The following is a 19162-nucleotide window of genomic DNA, read 5'->3' as shown; positions in this document are numbered from 1 at the left end:
ATTATGATTTGGCGCTATACAAATAAAATTGAATTGAATTGAATAGATAGCCGAATAGCTGGATCCAGAACCCATTTGGCCCCCATTACGAGAATGCTATCGCAGGCCTCAGTTCCAGGGAGCAGGTCAGACTTGAGGATTTAACTTGTGAGATTGCTTTGAAGCTGATCCTCTCACAGATGCACCTGACACATTTCTGGATGCATGTGTACTCGGAATATACTGATCCGCCTACGAAGGCAGTGATCTTTCTAATGCCTTTTGTCACAGCTTATCTGTGTGAGACTGGATTTTCAGCAGTTGTGGCTTTAAAGACAAAGTACAGGAACAGACTGGAGTTGTCGTCTATTCAGCCAGACATCAAAACTTTGACAGCAACCATGTGGCAGTATCACCCCTCTCATTAGGTGAGTTACAGGTGACACAATGTAACTTTATGCAATGTGTGATTCAGTATCCAGTATATCTAGATAAACTGCTTGTGGTCTAAGGCAGGAGGAAATCAAGTGTTAATGTCAGTTTATGGACATGTGAGAGTGAGTGTTTTTTTTCGGGGAGCCTTAAAGGCCTCAAGTATATTTGGTTATGCGCGAATGTGTTTTTCTTCTTCCTGATATTATTATTGTGAAATGAAATGTGTAAGTGCTCTCTTATACAAACAGTGAGAATATATGTTTAATAATTTACTATTTGCCCTGAATGTTTTACATTTGTTGCTTTGCAAATTGTTATGCTTAAACATGGATGGAATACTATGGACAATGTTTTGACTTTTGAGAGTGCTTTGTTTTTTTCCCATTATTGGATTTGCACTGCATATGTCCTTGTTCATATACAATTATTTTGGCTGTGACATAAATAATTTGTTTGGAAATAGTTGATTCCACTCTTGTGTGTCGATCATATAGTAATGATTAAAAGTGTGTGGGTGGGCCACACAAATCTTTCAGTTTTCAAATTAGGCCGTGGCATTCTTAAATTTGGGAATGGCGGATCTAGACTGTCTAGTCAAAGTCTGATACCAATCATTTCAATACAAAAATTCACTAGAGGGTTTTATACATGATTTTAGCTTGATTTAAAGGTACAGTGTGTAGAATTTTGTGATAAGTATTGTTGAAATTGCATGTTGCAGCTGCATATCCCTCATCTCACCCTCCCCTTCCTCCCCCTACATGAAAAAAAACCTCTGGTAGCCTTCAGTTGTCATAACGACTCAAAAGGTGTTTAGTTTGTTCAGTCTGGACTAATGTAAAAAACATGGCGGCCTCCGTAGAGAGAGTCCCCTCGATGTAAATACAAAATATTTGAATATAACGGGCCTTTTCTGGGGTAAAGAAAACTACAATTCATACAATTTAGATTAAATTAGCGAAAACATCATGAGGATTATTCTACATTAAATGTCTGCCAATAGTTCCTTCTCACCTAAATCTTACACACTGGACCTTTAAAGCATGACCAACAGGGGACCTGAAAAATGTCCACTGTTTGCTCGGCGGTCACCTGTTGATGAATGTGTAATAACGCATAAGTCCACTGTTAGATAGTTAGCTGGTTAGCAACGGCTTTTTCTAGGATTTTGGAAATGAAGGGCAGGTTGGATCTATATGGGTCTATAGTTAGCTAAAACCTCTGGATCAAGCGTAGGCTTTTTAAGCAGAGGTTTAATAACGGCTACCTTAAAAGCCTGTGGTACGTAGCCGGTTAGCAAAGACATATTAATCTGATTTAAAATGGAACTGTCAATTAGGGGGAGGACTTCTTTAAAAAGTCTAGTTGGAACAGAGTCCAGCTGACAAGTAGTTGGTTTGGATGATGAAACTAACGAGGTCAGTTCAGGAAGATCAATAGAGTAAAATTTGTTTAGACATAAATCTGGTGCTATGGTTTCAGGACCAGACAATGTATCAGTGTTATTCACTGGGAGGAGGTGGTGGATTTTATCCCTGATGGTTGTAATTTTATTAGCGAAGAAGCTCATGAAGTCATTGCTTCTCAGATCTAGAGGAATAGATGGGTCAGTGGAGGTGTGACTTTCTGTCAGCCTGGCTACAGTGCTGAAGAGGAACCTGGGGTTGTTCCTATTTTCTTCTATTAGTAATGAGTAATACGAGGTTTGGGCATTTCTAAGTGCTTTTTTGTAATTTATAAGGCTATTCTTCCAGGCTAGGTGGAAGTCTTGGCGATTGGTGGAGCGCCACTTCCTTTCTAGCTTCCGCGATGTCTGTTTTAGAATGCGCGTTTGGGAATTATACCACGGAGCTAATCTCCTCTGACTTACTCTCTTCTTTTTTAATGGGGCGACAGCTTCAAGTGCTGTTTTTAGTGAGGCTGCAGTACTATTTACAAAGTTATCAACTAGTGTGGGAGTAAGGTTTTGATAATCTTCTTGTATTGTACTGACACATGGCTGAGAGGGAAGTGAGGAGGGGAGCAGTTCTTTAAATTTGTGAACAGTTTTGTCAGATAAACATCGACTGTAATAGACTTTCCGTCCAGAATTGACGTAATTAACAATTCTGAATTCAAATGTAAGTAAAAAATGGTCAGACAGAAGCGGGTTCTGTTGGAATATTGTTACATTTTCTATGTCAATGCCATATGTCAGGACAAGATCAAGAGTGTGATTCAGGCAGTGGGTCGGTTGATTCACATGTTGAGTGAAACCAATCGAGTCTATTATTGATTTAAATGCTGAACTAAAGCTGTCATTGGCAACATCTACATGAATATTGAAATCACCGGCTATAATGATTTGATCTGTTTTAAGGACTAGTTCTGATAAAAATTCAGAGAATTCAGATAGGAATTCAGAGTAAGGGGCGGGTGGACGATAAATGATGACTATATTAATTGGTTTATGTGACGTCAGGCTTGGGTGGACGAGGCTGGTTCTAAGATTTTCGAAAGAGTTATAACTCTCTTTTGGTCGGGGGTTGATAGATAGATCAGATTTAAAGATTGCTGCAACCCCTCCACCTCTGCCTGTGTTCCGAGGAATGTGAGTATTAGAGTGGGTTGGGGGCGTCGCTTCATTTAAACCTACATATTCTCCGTCTTGTAGCCAAGTTTCGGTTAAGCATAATAAATCTATTTGATGATCAGTAATGAGATCATTTATAAGTAAAGATTTTGAATTTAGTGACCTGATATTTAATAAAGCGCATTTTATAGTTGTGTTTTCAGCTGATGTTTTGGCTGTGTTAATTTTGACTAGGTTTGAGTGTATCACCCCTCTCCTGTGTACTTTTGATTTAAAGAAATTAGGTGGTCGGGTGGCAGACACAGTTTCTATAGGACATTGTGATGGTGACTGTTTGAATAGAAGCGCAGAGAAGCGTGTAGGACTGCGACTCTGCCTCCTGGTCTCAACTCTGGATTGTCACGGTGTGGACTTTCTAACAAACGTCGTCATGTTTCTAGATATGAGAGCTGCTCCATCCCAAGTGGGATGAATACAGTCTCTCCTAATCAGACCAGGTTTCCCCCAAAAAGTTTTCCAATTGTTAACGAAGCCCACGTTGTTATCTGGACACCACCTCGACAGCCAGCGGTGAAAGGATGACGTGCGGCTAAACGTGTCATCGCTGGAAACATTAGGCAGGGGTCCAGAGAAAATTACGGAGTCCGACATTGTTTTTGCATATGTACACACCGAATCAATATTGATTTTTGTGATCTCCGACTGACGTAGTCGGAGGTCATTACTGCCGACGTGAATAATAATCTTACTGTACTTACGCTTACCCTTAGCCAGCAGTTTTAAATAGGACTCTACGTCGCCCGCTCTGGCCCCGGGAATACATTTAACTGTGGTCGCTGGTGTCGCTAACTTCACGTTCCTTAGAATAGAGTCGCCAATAACCAGAGTTTGTTGCTCAGCGGGTGCGTCGCTGAGTGGGGAAAATTTATTTGACACGTGAACGGGTTGGTGGTGAACCTGGGGCTTCGGTTTAGGGCTACGCTTCTTGTTTCGCACAGTCACCCAACCCACCTGTCCTCCCGGCTGCTCGGGAGCTGCTGGGGGGGCTGGAGAAGCTACAGCTATGTGGCTCGCACCGGCTACTGGGGACTGGCTAGCTACATCTCTACACGATCTACTCTCCATGGTGCAGAGCCGCGACTCTAAAAGGCTCATCCTCGCCTCCATCCTGGCAAATAAGCTACATTTAACACATGTGTCGTTATCGCTATTGCTCCCAGGCTTGATGTCAGCACCCAATACTTTGGATGAGATGTAGGCCTGAGTTGCAGTAGTCCATTCTAGGGATAACAAATGCATGGAATAACTTTCAGCATTCTTTTGAGACAGGATGTTACTAATTGTCGTTATTGTGACTTGTACAAATCCTCAGGAATAATGAATTTCAAACAGATGTTTACACAGTTTGTGAAAGTAGCAGTGTGTAAAATGTCTGAGGTTTTCTAAGGCTCTCTTTGCAAAACAATGGGACATAATCCTCATATCTAAGTTGTATTAACTCTGTAGTGAGCCTGAAATAAAAACCGTATTGTTTGTATTTCAATAGAATAAGCCTTATAAATTCATAGTATCTCCATAGCGTGGGTCAAACACAGAAATCACTAACAGGACAAACCAGTCTGAGGCGACATCTCACATATGTTTACTGCCTCTTCTTCTGGCTTTTTGGCGGGAGGCTAAGAACAGTTTGGTGCATTACCACCACCAGCTGGTCTGGAGTGTGGACACATAGACAGTGTGCGTTTGTTTACTGAAGAAGCTGCCTGAAGAACCGTGCCTAACTTAGATCATTGTAGTACTTGTTGAGTCATCCTAGATGTATTTATTTGGCTTAGTGAACTTCCCACCACCTCAGGATGTAAAATCATTAATTACAGGAGAAGACCACTGTGTCATGTATCACTTATTTTCTTACTGTTCTTTTACAGCTTTCTGACCTTGATACATTAACTTCAATGAAAGAAAAACCTTTTTCGGATCCGGTTGTATTTAGCAATGGAGTTTGCACTGGAACACAGGCAAGTCAATGCATTGAAAAATTTTAATGTTGATTCTCTGTTTTATTACAAAAAGTTTATTTGTTTTGTTGTTGTGTCTTTGTTATTTCCTCTCCTTTCTGGATGCCATTTTACTATATCCATTAAAACAAAGTTTGAAATGCTTTAGTATTGTAATATTATTTGTTTGCATCTGAAATTAATCACTCACATGCACAGTCAATGTTCAAAGTTGTTTACATGTATATCAGATATTGAATGGTTCAGCTTCAGAAGACTATACAAATATTGTTTTATATAAAAGATGCATTTTTATAAATACACATAAAATATGCACTCTTTATTTGTTTTGACATCATTCTTGTGGAATACAAACTCTAAGTCATACTCATATTAGCATTGCTTTAGTAAAACTAGATATAAATGTCAAATATTATATTAATAATTATTGTAACTGTTTTCAACTGGACTGATCCAGACAGGAGGTCACTAGTCATCCTTAAAAAGCAACGCTGAATCATGGTGCCTTTCAGGCACACCAACCTGTGTAAAAAAATCTGTTTATGTATATAATATATATTCAAAATAAACCCAACAAATCTGTTTAATGCCCCTTTTATTATTGCACTTTTTTTTACAGTTTAAACTCAATTGAACAAATATTTATAGTGGGAAATATAAATATATTCATTAAAAAGAAATAAAAAAACTGATTAAATTAAAAAGATATAACAGAAGTAATAATAATAACCATCAATATATCTTTTTACACCTATGTACAGGTGTGTGGATACTTTCGGTACTGTATGAAGCCTTCAGATGGACAAATAAAGCAGCTGGGGTTGACAAGATGGGTTCCCTGGCCTAAAGTGCCATGTTGACAATAAATAAAATGTTGATATGCTGCAGTAACGTTGTCATCCCACACTCTCTAATATGGTCTAACACCGTATCATCCTCCTGGTACTGCCTGTGAATATGTAAAAAACTTCTAGGCAGTACTGGGAGAAGTATGCTGGTAGACTCACGGTTTTCAGGATCCTGACAACAGCATTTCCTCTGGCTGTCTGAAAGGTGTGTCCCTACAGTTCATAAGAACACCATGACACTCCAGCAGAAGGTGGGTCACCATAACTGCAGCTGTCAGCTCCTGTGCTGCTCCACGCTTATCTGTTCAATAAGTGTCTAAAAACACAGGAAAAACTCAGACAAGGCTTTATTATTAGCTCTATATTATGTTAGTTATGTGATAATGCCAGTTATTAGGGTTGTAGGCTGTAGGATGCTTTTCATCCTACATATGTGAAACAGTAACAAAATATTCCTGTAACATACAGTATTCATATAACAATTGTTCAGTGGTGTCTCTGAAGTTTTACAGTCAGTGACTGACGTGCACTGCACAGCTAATGTTACAGGAACATTACTCAGTAAGATGTGAACACAGAGCTGTGGTATAAAAACACTCTGTGTTGTGTTGTTCTTGTTGATATCAAGCGGACCATGTAGTAATATAATTAAAACACAGAGCTGTGGTATAAATACACTCTGTGTTGTGTTGTTCTTGTTGATATCAAGCAGACCATGTAGTAATATAATTAAAACACAAACCTGTAGTTTCATTCTGCTCCAGTGGTTTAGTCTCTCCTCCCCTTCACTGCTGCAACTCCAGGATCTTACTCACCTCACTACACACTGGACCTTTAATACATACCTCATTACTTTCGTAGATATTAATGCACATAAACAGGTTGTGTGGTCGACATAAATGTATTGTAGAACTGCTGCTGCCGAAAATATTAAACTCAACTCCTTTGATGGAATAGCAAAGTAAATGAATAAATGTTTGTCTTTTCTATACCTCATGTTTAGTCTTTTATCCTTTGGTTTGAGATGAGAAGGCCCTAAGAAAGTAAAGTTACATTTTAAACGTGTGGTTAATCTGATTTTTTATGATTTTTATTAAAAATCAGAGGGACAAATGACAGTTATAGAGCACTGGGAAATTAAACATTTTATCAAACCAGGTCAGGCAAATTTAATGTACATGAATACTCCAGCCGTGCACTTCCTGCTGGTTCAAATTGACTTCTGTAGCTGCAGCAGCCTCTTGAATTAATCATAATGTAAAATAATGTCCAACACTTGATGAATGAGTGCAGCAGAACAGTGTGAGGCTCTGTATTGCTGCACACTCACATGTTACATCAAGGCTTTGCTTGTAATCGAGCGTGACGCTAAAGCCTTTCAGCTTGTAAAGCTGGTTTGTGTGCGTCAGTGAGCGGGCCATTGGAGGAAAATAAGTAAGAGGAGGAGAAGAGGAGGGGGGTAAAGGAAGTTAGCTGAATGTGTGACTGTCAGGAAAGTCAACAAAAGTGACTGACAGAACAGAGTGACCAACTTTCAATAGGAATAGTTCCTCAGCTGTCTTTGTAAAAGAAGACATAGGGAATACTTTCTTCTTTTTAACCCAAAAATCTTTTAATCCTTGAAATACCTATAAAGATGAGCTGTATTCCTGCCTCACACAGGTAAGATACATAACAAATACTTGACATGATGTATCTTCCTGCCCATGCTGCGATAGCTGAGATAAATGGTGTTTTGTGTTATATTCTTAAAGCACTATTGTTGATGTCATCTTACAGGATAATCACGCTATTAAATTATCCTCTTAATTCCTTGAAAATGATTACCCTTTATCTCAGGCTGTCTTTTTTTGCACCTTTTCTCACCCTTCCCCCATCTTTGCAGCTGACAAGTCACTTGTTGTTCAAGCCTGTTATTCCATTAAGTGCTTACCTGCAGATTAACTCAGAGGAAAAAAACTCTGACTTGGCAGGCTCCCTCCTCATCCAATGCTCTCATTTTCAATACAGCCCAAGTATTTTTTGTCTCACTGAAACGATTTATAATGCACTCCATCTAAGTCTCTGTGAAGATGAGTTATATATATTATAATTTTATTTCTTCTGAACACATGTCTTGAATCTATTTTGATATATATGTTCTTGGATGTTGTAGTGCCAAATAGAGCTTTTCCACAACAGCCATTCCAACATGAAACAATAGGTTAACTCATATATTCTAATCACATCGGTTAAAGGGGAATTGTAATATTTTTCAACCTGGACCATATGTTTATAAATGTATGTGTAAATGAATAGTATGGAATTATTACCTCTGCCAATGCTCCAGTTTAACAGGTGAGATTTGTGTACGTTTTAGACTATCTGAATGAATTTCAAATGTTTAATTCAAGTCACAGAATAAAGCAATGACTTGGAATTTTAACCTCTCATCATTACAAAAAGCCCAAAATGTTACCCAGATGTCATTGAAGGTGTGACTTGAGATCGTAAACATTGTTTGACACAAATACACTGAGGTTGTCATTGAGTCGAACCAAAGCAAAGCCCTCATCAATGTTTGTGTCCTGACAACATGTACACACCCAGAACAGGTGGAAAAATTCCAGAATTCCATATATCTAAACAGACTAAATCCCTCGTTAATGTGATTGGAAGTTTATTTCATGTTAGAATGGCTGCTGTGGAAAAGCTTTATAGTTTCCAGATATAATTTGATTGATAAGGATCAGCAAATTTTGTTTTTCTGTAGCTTCTGTTCATTGCTGAAACCTTCAATTTCAGTTTAATCAAATCAAAAATAAATTGTATTTGTATTTGCACCAAATCATAACACACATGATCTCAAGGCACTTTATATAGTGTGGTTGATGTCACGGTCATTGCATTGTAGACTTGGGGCAAAGAAGACATTCTGTTATTATGTTGCTGAAATTCAGTGGGCCAGTAATGACTTTTCACAGTATAAATGCTTCAGGCAAAACTAATTAAACAAGTTTGTTTTTTTTGCAGTATGAGCACCATTCTCAGTCAAGTAGAATCTCAGATGGACGACAGTTCAGTTCAGAGAAGAGGTAGCAGAGCCTACCAGGTACGGATTGCCTTTTTTTCTCTTGCTAAAATTGCATCATTTGTTTTCAAATCCACATGTTTGATTTGTTGAAACAGTGTTATCTCAATAGTTCTTCACTTTCTTGTTCCTGTTCGAGTTGCTTGCTGAAAATATTTCTGGCAGTGCAAGATGATAATACACAAAAACATGTACCTTTATATACTCTGCCTTACTTCCCAGTCGCCTTTTACTTTTGTATTTGTGTCTTTTCAATCATTAAAAAAGAAAGAGGATTACATTGAAAACTACAACCTATTTATAACCCTGCATTTATTTTTTAAATGCATTGCTGCAATAACAGTTGGACTGAACCAATGCTGGGTTGAGTAATGGGTTTGACCCAGCATGGTTATTTGTTTTTACCCCAGACCGGTTAAAATTGACTACATTGTTGGAATAAAAATACCAAATTAGAGTGAAAAAATACAACACAAATTAAAATATTACAATTACTTACTCTAACTACTTAAGAAACGTAATGACGAAATATAATAATAGTAAAATTATTAAATTATTAAAAAAGCACATTGTCCCAGCTGTTATTTATTATTACTCAATTTATACCAAGTCTGAACATAGACAAAACATCAGTCAAAATGGCTAAACATCACCAAAACACACAACACTCCCATGAGCCCCTGCAACATGCCGTCGAATCAGACTCACCGATCGCTACAATACCTCTTAAGCTGTTTACTTGGCGAATGAAATGTATTAAGTCTTTAATATTTCCATTTACATGCAACTGTGCATAGTCTTGAAAAATTATCCATCAACCATCCTTGGACGTGTATGAAGCCCCCTCTATGTCAATCACCGTGTTTTTTAAACATTTTTCCCTAACTCTCAACCCTAGACTTGTAAACTGTTGTCTAGTTGGTTAAAAAGGTAAAAAGTTAAAGAAAAAAATACATGTGCAGTTTGACTGTTAAATCTCTGCAAGCTTTGGACTCTTAATTTAATTTGAGAATTAAAAATGTGTGTCTCTTTGGTTTAGGTTAGCTAATGTAGCTGACATATATTAATAAGCTGTGTTAAGAGGCTGTGTTTTGCAAACTGCCATAACTGAGACATATAATGAATGTGCAGTATACATGTCTAAAGAATTATTATAAATTCAGAATAATATTAGCACATGTAACATGTCATTGTTAAAAGATCCCTAATACTAAATATACAATTTTACTGTGCATGTATACGCACTGTGGACGGGAAGCCCATCCTTGTGTTCAAGGGGTGACTTTTTTACGAAAAGCAGTAGTAGTGCTTTGTCTTAAACATTGGATTGCCAACACTGCCTGTCCACTCCCCTGATGACATAATACAAAACAATTTATTTTGAAAGAGCAACATTCAATGGGGAAAGCCTAGTACTTGCTTGGCTAATCAGTTGTGAAGCTTGATAACTCTCTCGATCTGTCAGTAACATTTGCATTAAGTGTGGTGGTTCAGAATTGACTTGGAAGGTCTGAGGGTTAATATTTGCAGATGTATCCTCAGATGCTTTTACAACTTTTTAAAAGTTTGGAATAACATAACCTTTTTTTTTTTAAGGAAATGAATACAAATCATATATCTGCCTGTTCCAGATCTTTCCAGAAGCCAACAAGAATGAAGATTCAGATTCCAGTTCCTACCCTGAAGACTTTCTGTATAGGAGGGAGCGTCTCCCCTCTATTGTTGTGGAGCCCACAGAGCACAGTGAGTTGGAGAGCAGGGAGCTTCACTGGCCTCGACGATGCCAAATGAGCAACAATGTGAATGATGAGGAGGAAAAATCTGGTGATCACACAGAGGTCTCTGTGGATGGAGCTCAGCAGGAGGACATGGGAATGGAAGAACGGTGAGGAGATTGCAGTAATATCATATTTGATCCTACCTTTCAAACACATTTGACCTGTGTTCATTTTACTGTCTGTCCGCATTATTGTGCTCATTTCTGCACTTACAAGAGTAAAAAACTTACAAGCTGTTTGGGCTATGCAAGAGTTTGACCGCACGTGGAAACAAAGTCATGCAACACAGATCTCACATCAGAGGATACCACACATACTGTGCAATGCAATAGCTGTAATGTCATAGCAGTTGGAGGATCATATATGTTTCAAAAACACAATTTTCCTCCAGAGAAGGATATCAGAGAACATTTACACTAAAAACATGATGTAAATGACGCAGTTTTGAGTCAAATTTGAATGTCGGGTCATCAATACTCTGTATCCTTTGTACCTGACAGTGTCTCTGAATTATTATTGTTGCAGCTCAGTTGCCAGGAAGTCTTCTATTGGACCATCCCAGAGTCAACTATCCCTCTCACGGCTGACTCCACCTGACTCCCCCCCCCACCTTGAAGCTGCTCCACCATGTCTGAAGAGTACAGAGAACAGTACAGACTGACATAATTGCAGTTTACCTGAATTGTGTGTATTTAAAATGTGTAATCAGGTCATGAGTGCTATACCAATAAATAAGAATCCTTGAAGATGCAAGGTCCATTTCAGATTTTTAAAAAATTGAAGCTGAATCCAGTATTGCTATTTGCTGATTGATATATCTAGTTTAGTATTATCTGTGGTTAACTGCTGCACTACTGTATCTGTAATGAGTAACTACCTTACCAGTACTTCTCAGGGTGATTTTCCCCTTTGCAACACCATTTTCATTCCACACCAAATAAGCATGTGATGAATGAATATCAGATCCAGTTTACTAAAGCATGAAAGCCTGGCCCAGACCCAACATGTCTGTTATGGCTGTTACCATAGCAATGAGAGCTACAACTGTGTCATGGCATTATTGGACCCACAGAATGGAGGAAACCTTCATCATTTCCAAAGAATTGATTAGTATGTTTATGAGGATTTCACCTATAAGATTACTAAATTGAACTGCCTAATAATTACATTTTATATGTCAAGGTGTAAAATCATCTTTGCTGGAATTTAGACCATGTTGGGACCTAACAACGTTTACCCCCATCATTGGGAACATTAACAGCAGTTCCATTCACCAACATACAAGTGTAGAGTCCCTTCAAAATCAATCAATCAATCAATCAATCAATCAAATCTATTTATATAGCACGGTATCACAACAAACAGTTGCCTCAGGGTGCTGCACAAAAGTCCAAGATCTGAAGAAACACAAAATCCAACTTGTTCCACACCGAGCAATCATGAGCAACAGCGGGGAGGAAAAACTCCCAGCTGGAAGAAACCTCCGGCAGAACCGGGCTCAGTGTGGACAGCCTCTGCCAAGACTGGTTGGGGTGATGGAGAAAGAAAAAGTAATATAGGGGAACAAAAGGAAATAAAGGTGGGGTTGAGTCACAGTGTCTGGTCAAGGCTTGAATCCAGCCCAGGAATCTCCACATGGACGTTTGGATGATATTCCAAGGGTGTGGAGGTCCCCCCGGGCACTCCTGCCTCCCTCATGGTCCAACATGCGCAGTAGTAGGAATCATGGCTCCAAAGGTGAGAGGTCCTAGGGTGAGAGTGCTGGTGGTTGCATGCTGGTGGTTGCGTGACCCTCCATGTCAGCCCTGCAACAGACTGGCGACCTCACTAGGTCCATCCCTTTATCAAAAAGGAAGGTTTTAAGACTAGCCTTAAAGGTAGAGACTGTGTCTGCCTCCCTCACTGAGAGTGGGAGCTGGTTCCAAAGAAGGGGGGCTTGGTGACTAAAAGTTCTACCACCCATTCTACTCTTAGTAACTCTAGGCACTACAAGGAGTCCAGAGTTTAGGAAGTGAAGTGGTCTGTGGGGGCAGTAAGGGGTTAAGAGCTCTTTAATATAGGATAGGGCCTGATTGTTGAGGGCCTTATAAGTTGGCAGGATGATTTTGAAATCTATCCTCTGTTGAACAGGGAGCCAGTGAAGTGAAGCTAAGACAGCAGTAATGTGATCCCGTCTTCTGGTTCCTGTCAGTACTCGTGCAGCAGCGTTCTGCACTAGCTGAAGGGTTCTTAAGGATCTGCTGGGACACCCTGATAATAGGGAGTTGCAGTAGTCTAGCCTAGACGTAATAAAGGCATGAATCAGTTTTCCAGAATCCTGTTTTGACAGGATGTGTCTGATTCTCTTTATATTATGCAGATGAAAGAAAGCTATTCTGGAGGTTTGACTAATGTGTTGGGTAAGTGACAGATCTTCATCAATGATAACTCCTAGGTTCTTCACAGTGGAGTTTAGAACCAGGCGGATATCATCTAGGTTAACCAACTGGTTAGACAGAGTTTCTCTGAGATGCCTAAGACCCAGGATTATGACCTCAGTTTTGTCTGTGTTTAACAATAAGAAATTCTGGGTCATTCAGGCCTTGATGTCTTTAAGACAGTTTTGAAATTGAATTAAATGGTTCAGTTCATCTGACTTTATAGATAAATATCACAGTGTGTCATCTGTATAGCAGTGAAAAAGAATGTTATGTTTTCTAATAATATTGCCTAATGTATTAATTAAAGAGTATTGGACCAAGAACCGAACCTTGTGGGACTCCATGATTAACTTGTGTAAATCAAGTGTATGATGAGTATTCATCATTAACACTAACAAAGTGGAATCTATTTGATAAATAAGAACTGAACCAGCTTAATTCTGTCCCTCCAATACCAACCTCTTGCTCTAATCTTTGAAGGAGAATGTTATGGTCAATGGTGTCAAATGCAGCACTGAGATCTAACATGACCAGCATGGAGACAAGACCCTGGTCAGAGGCTAGGAGAATATAATTTGAAACTTTTAAAAGTGCTGACTCTGTACTATGGTGCATTCTAAATCCAGACTGATAGGCCTCCTGCAGGTTATTTCTCTGGAGGTGATTGAGCAGCTGATTTACAACGGCTCTGTAAGGTCTGTAATTTGTTAAGATACCTGCATCGAAGCTAGGCTTCTTTAGCAGAGGCTTAATCATTGCTAGTTTAAAAGCCTGTGGTACATAACCAGTTAATAAAGAGCTATTGATAAGATTCAGTACGGTGCTGCCGACTTCTAAGAAAGCCTCTTTAAAGAGCTGAGTAGGGATGGGGTCCAGCAAGCAGGTTAAAGTTTTAGAGGATGAGACTAAAGAAGATAGCTGTGAAAGGGTTATCTGGGAGAACTGATCTAACCACCAGTCTAGGTCTACACTTTTTTAATAGTTGACTGAGTTTTTCGGGAGTAAAGGTGAATTTTCTCTCTGATAGTTTCAATTTTAACAGTGAAGAAGTGAATAAAATCATTGCTGCTCAATGACAATGGGATTTTTAGTTCAATAGAGCTGTGGCTCTTGGTCAGCCTGGATACAGCTTTTTTATGCACTTCAAGGCTACTCCTCCAGGAAGTAAAATTAACTTCAGAACGGACGGAGCGCCACTTCCTCTCTAACCTCCATGTTGCGTGTTTTTGGTCTGATGGTCTGTTGGTCTGATTTTCAGAAGTAAACCACAGAGTGAACCTCCTCTGATGAATTAACTTCTTTTTCAGAGGAGCAATACTATCAAGGACAGTTTGAAGTGATGAGGTTGTATTATCCACTAAGTTACCGAGTTCTGCAGGATGAAAAGATAATCACGCATTTCATTTACGCATGGCTGCAGAATAGAGGGGATTATCTCCTTGAATTTATCAATTTTGTTATCGGACAGAAACCGACTATGGGAGAATTGTTGACTCGCCTGAGTACAGTTGCTAGTCATAAATTCAAATGAGAGAAGGAAATGATCTGATAATAAAGGGTTGGAATCACAAACTACTAGATTCTCCATGCCATGTGTCAGTATAAGGTCTCAGGTGTGGTTTAAGTTATGAGTTGGTTTATCTATGTGCTGACTGAAACCAAATTAATCTATCAGCTCTAAGGCTATCATTTGCTTCATCAACATGAATGTTAAGGTCACCAATGATGATGATTTTATCTGCACTAAGGACTAATTCTGACAGAAATTCGGCAAATTAATTTAGAAACTCTGTATAAACAGTGGGTGGGCGATATAGGATGGTTAAATAAACAGGTTTATGTTGTTTGAGGGTTGGGTGGGAAAGACAAAGGGTGAGGCTTTCAAACGATGTAAGGTAAGAGTTATATATTGCTGCTACCCCTCCACCTCTACCTGTACCTGGGGAAAATGTGTATTAATGTGGGTTGAAGGTGTAGCTTCATTTAAGATCACAAATCGTCCTGTTGGAGCCAGGATTCTGTTATACAGACTAAATCAAATTTTTGATCACTAATCAGGTCATTGATCAGTAGAGATTTGGACCTGAGTGATCTGACGTTTAGTCAGCCACATTTAATTTTACTATGTTTAGATTCTCACACAAATTGTGTTTAAAAGTTATAGTCATAGTATAGAAGTCATAGTAATTTCAACCACTGTACTATTGATCACTTGCATCACAGTTACAGAAATAAGGTAACAATCCTGTTTACAAAGCTCAATATATCAACACCTTCATATGCCGTAAGTCCAGCCACATTTGAGAATATAATAGCTGTGTGACTGTTGAGATCGTTGTTTTTTGTAGCCACAGTTATAGGGTGAACTGCTCCTTCCATCATCTTGTAAGAGAAAGTGTTGATACAATCTTAACATCAAAGTACATGTATCTTGCATCATTAATGATTGAGGATCAAAACATGACAAATTTTTGAATACCTGAGTGAGTGAGGGCTGAAGCCTTTCAGACACATTTGACCTGTGTTCACTTTACTGTCTTTGCACATTATTGCAATCATTTCTGCACTGTCCCAGTATTTTTGAATGTTGGGTCATACACTTACAAGAGTAGAAAATGTATACGCTGTTTGGGCTATGCAAGAGTTTGACCTCATGTGGAAACAAAGTCATGCAACATTGATCTCTCATGTACTGTCATTATTCAAATGTCATACACAGTTTTAGCTGTTGCTATAGCTGTAATGGTAGAGGATCATATATGTTTTAATATTACAATTTCAATTCCTTTTTTATATGATGTGTATAGTAAGTATGTCCTTACTGCAAATTCTGTGTGAGTGGATTTCACAGAGGAGAATATCAAACAGAGTACATGGATCATTTCCACTGATTTTTGAGCTGATGTATACCATGTTTAGCTACTAGGATGAAAATTGCTGATAAGGCAGTGGACAAGAAACAGAACAGTGTACAGGGCATCAGCAGACACCAATAATAACACAGCAAATGCACACTATACTTAACAATATTCTCTCAATACAGACCTCCTCAGCCAAAAGGGAAATCAAGACATTATGTGTAGACTCACTAGTGTAAACCTTTTTTTAAACTAACAACAGTGTGAAGAAGATAACCCCTTAAAATGACATCAGTGAGCTTGTATCTACAACTTCTGACCTCTAGAGGGAACTAGAGCAACACATCACACTGGTTGATGTCTAGTCCCAGTGGTGGCAAAGAAAATATAGTTCCCACCTCACATTAACCAAAGCTTGCATGCAGTTATTTTCTAAATTGGAATATAAAAACCCCAACAATATGTGGCAACTGTATTTCAGCAGAGAACTTTCTGAAAAGAATAGTGGTTTTCTTAGTTGACCATTTTAGATTTAGAACATGTCAAAGACCCTTTGACCAGTCAGCTGAGCAGGCATACAAGATTAAATGAGATAAACACTGACAATATTGTCTATTGGTGCAGTCCAAAGCCCATAAATGAATCTAGACTAGGTAGGGAAGTGATTCATGGTTCAGGCCTACATTGTAAGTCTTTTTTAAAATATAGTCAATTTCTTTCTTTATCAACAAGGAACCAAAAATGCAGATAAGACTTAAATTTCAAAAGATAAATGTAGTTCAAATATAGTCAGAATTCTGAAATCTGCTCGACATTTATTTTTTATTTTCTATGTGGACCTACATATAAATAATATCTCCACAGTCTACAGAAATTACAAACACTCCCTACACACACTATACAGAGAGACATGTTTGGCATTGATATGAGTGTGGCCCTGATATGAGAAATCTTTAGAGATAGACTTGACACAATGGGACAGCCTGACATTTGACTATATGAAGCAATAATACTGTGGATAGTGTGGCCTACTTCCAGTCTGAAATGTGCCCATGGTTCATAAATGCTGGGCAGCTGCTATAGTGTTATTGGACTACTCTTGCTCTCTCTCACATTCATCAGAGCTGAAAATAAACCTAGGGGGAAGGGGGACTGTGCCAGCAGTGTTTGAGTGACATATGATAGAGAAAGTGCTGTACATAGATGCACTGTATGAATGTGGGTGTGATTGGCCCAATGGCAAAAGCGTAAAGTGCTTTGAGTGGTCATCAAGACTAGAAAAGAATTTTCCATTTACTGTGTGCAGAAGAAGGTGGAGTAACCAGCACTCACCGGCTCACCGGCTTTCTCGCTTGACAAAATCTAGCAGTTACAAAGCTTTTGAGAGCATCTTTACTTAATCACTTTCGAAAAATGTCATGAAATTTAATTTTTTTAGTGGTAGTAGTAATTAATCCGCTTCATTATCTCTAAATTATCTTAGCAGGCCTGCTGAGGCATGTACTTCTAAGTTTTAATAAAAAATCATCTCCCACAACCTTATACCAATGTGTACTTTGTCACTCTTTAGACTATGTCAACAATCGCCTTTGTTCCTGTAAAAACGACTATAGCCACCAGAGGTTTCCAAAATGTGTTACCATATGTATATCCTTACCTGTGCATATTTGAGTCAATCTCTGTGTGCAGATGAAATAGAGGGGACTGAAGCTAAGAGATAGAAAATCAAAAAACTGATGAAGAAGTAAATGGGCTCTGAATTGCCTTCCTGTTGCTTTGTCTACAGATACAGCAGTCTATAAAAAAATTTGGATGGAGGAGAAAAAATAGGTCAATCACACTGAATCCAAAAATAATAGCCCCTCTGTCTCCTCTCTAACCATCACCCTCTCTGTCTGGCTAATCAAAGCCAGATGTGTGCACACGAGGCCCTCATTCAACCTCCGCCATTCCCTCCTCCCTCTCTCCATCTCTCACTGTCTCTCTGTTTCACTTTCTCAGCGTGGGTTTCCTCCTAGGCTCAGTGCCTCTCTGTTCCTCCTCCTTCCTTCATGCCCCCACCCCCTCCCCCGACTCTCTGGCAATGCAGGAAATACTCTAGGTTCCTGGCCCTGAAGGGAGCATGTTTCTTCTAACCACTAACAGATGGAGGGATGAAGGATGCAAGAGAAAGACATGAGCGTAAAGGTTGGCAACTGGGAAAAAGTTGCCAATACTGAGATGGATTAGATGATAAAGAGCTTCAGACGTTGCAGAAGTGAGAAGGTCTGTTGTTTCCCTTTGGAGTATTGGTGGCTTATATGAGCCGTTGTACCTCTTACTTCCTGTCTTTTCCACTTTAATGAATTTAACCAGCTAGAACTGAATCCTAGAGTCATTAAACAACCCATTTAATAGGAATCCCCTTGTGCTCTCCAATCACACACACACACACACACACACACACACACACACACACACACACACACACACACACACACACACACACAGACACACACATAACATTTGTACTTCTATCTTAGTGAGGACACTCATTGGCATAATGCATTCCCTGGCTCCCAACCCTAACCATACATCTAAAACACCCACATCCGGTCTTCACCCTCTCAGTGAACCTCTTTTAAGATTAGTTTATACTGTGAGCACTATATTGGTAGATCTATAATTAACAGTAGCCAGCAGTTGTAAAAGTAATCGTAATATTAGTGGCACAATAGTAGTAACAGGTGAAGCTGAACAGTAATAGACACAGTTGAGTTGATTGTTGTAATGGTAGTACCAGTTAGGAGCATTAACAGTTTTAAATGGTAGTGCAAGAATTATCAGTATTAGTAACATGAATTGACTTGTAATAGTAGTTGTCAGTTGGCAGTTAAAATACCATAGTTGTAATTGCAGTTGTCATGATAATAGTAGGAATCTATAAGTAATGGTCTTTGTAATAATAATAATGATATCATTTACAAAAATAACAGAAAGAGTTGTAATGGTGGGCCTCATGCAAGAACTGTTTGTACGAACAGATGTGCTCTCATAGGATTGATAGAGGGTAACTTGCGGAAGTCACAAATTTTCTTGTATTTAAATTTTCTTTAAGGTACAAACAGAATTTGCAAGTGGTCCTGATCACAAATTCATTTTATTTATTTATATAATAAAGTTTGTACAGTCCATGCAGAGAAAA

General features: G+C 38.8%; 1 protein-coding gene across 1 annotated transcript; it reads left to right on the top strand.

Annotated features, from left to right (window-relative positions):
• The first annotated feature begins 7285 nt into the window (after positions 1-7285).
• On the top strand, positions 7286-11446 carry LOC109642455 (protein LBH). Its single transcript, XM_020107257.2, has 4 exons — positions 7286-7514; positions 8865-8943; positions 10554-10807; positions 11226-11446. The coding sequence occupies exons 1-4, from the start codon at positions 7489-7491 to the stop codon at positions 11359-11361; spliced, it is 495 nt and encodes a 164-aa protein (XP_019962816.1). The 5' UTR covers positions 7286-7488; the 3' UTR covers positions 11362-11446.
• Positions 11447-19162: the final 7716 nt, after the last annotated feature.

The sequence above is a fragment of the Paralichthys olivaceus genome, chromosome 15, assembly GCF_024713975.1.
Source record: "Paralichthys olivaceus isolate ysfri-2021 chromosome 15, ASM2471397v2, whole genome shotgun sequence".
NCBI lineage: Eukaryota > Metazoa > Chordata > Actinopteri > Pleuronectiformes > Paralichthyidae > Paralichthys > Paralichthys olivaceus.
Note: the sequence above shows the minus strand (reverse complement) of the source record. Positions and strands in the feature narration are given on the sequence as shown.

Coding starts and splice junctions, on each gene's coding strand:
- LOC109642455 (XM_020107257.2), top strand. CDS start 7,489: ATGAGCTGTATTCCTGCCTCACACAG. Junction 7,515..8,864: donor TGTATTCCTGCCTCACACAG/GTAAGATACATA, acceptor TTTTTTTTGCAG/TATGAGCACCATTCTCAGTC. Junction 8,944..10,553: donor GAGGTAGCAGAGCCTACCAG/GTACGGATTGCC, acceptor TGCCTGTTCCAG/ATCTTTCCAGAAGCCAACAA.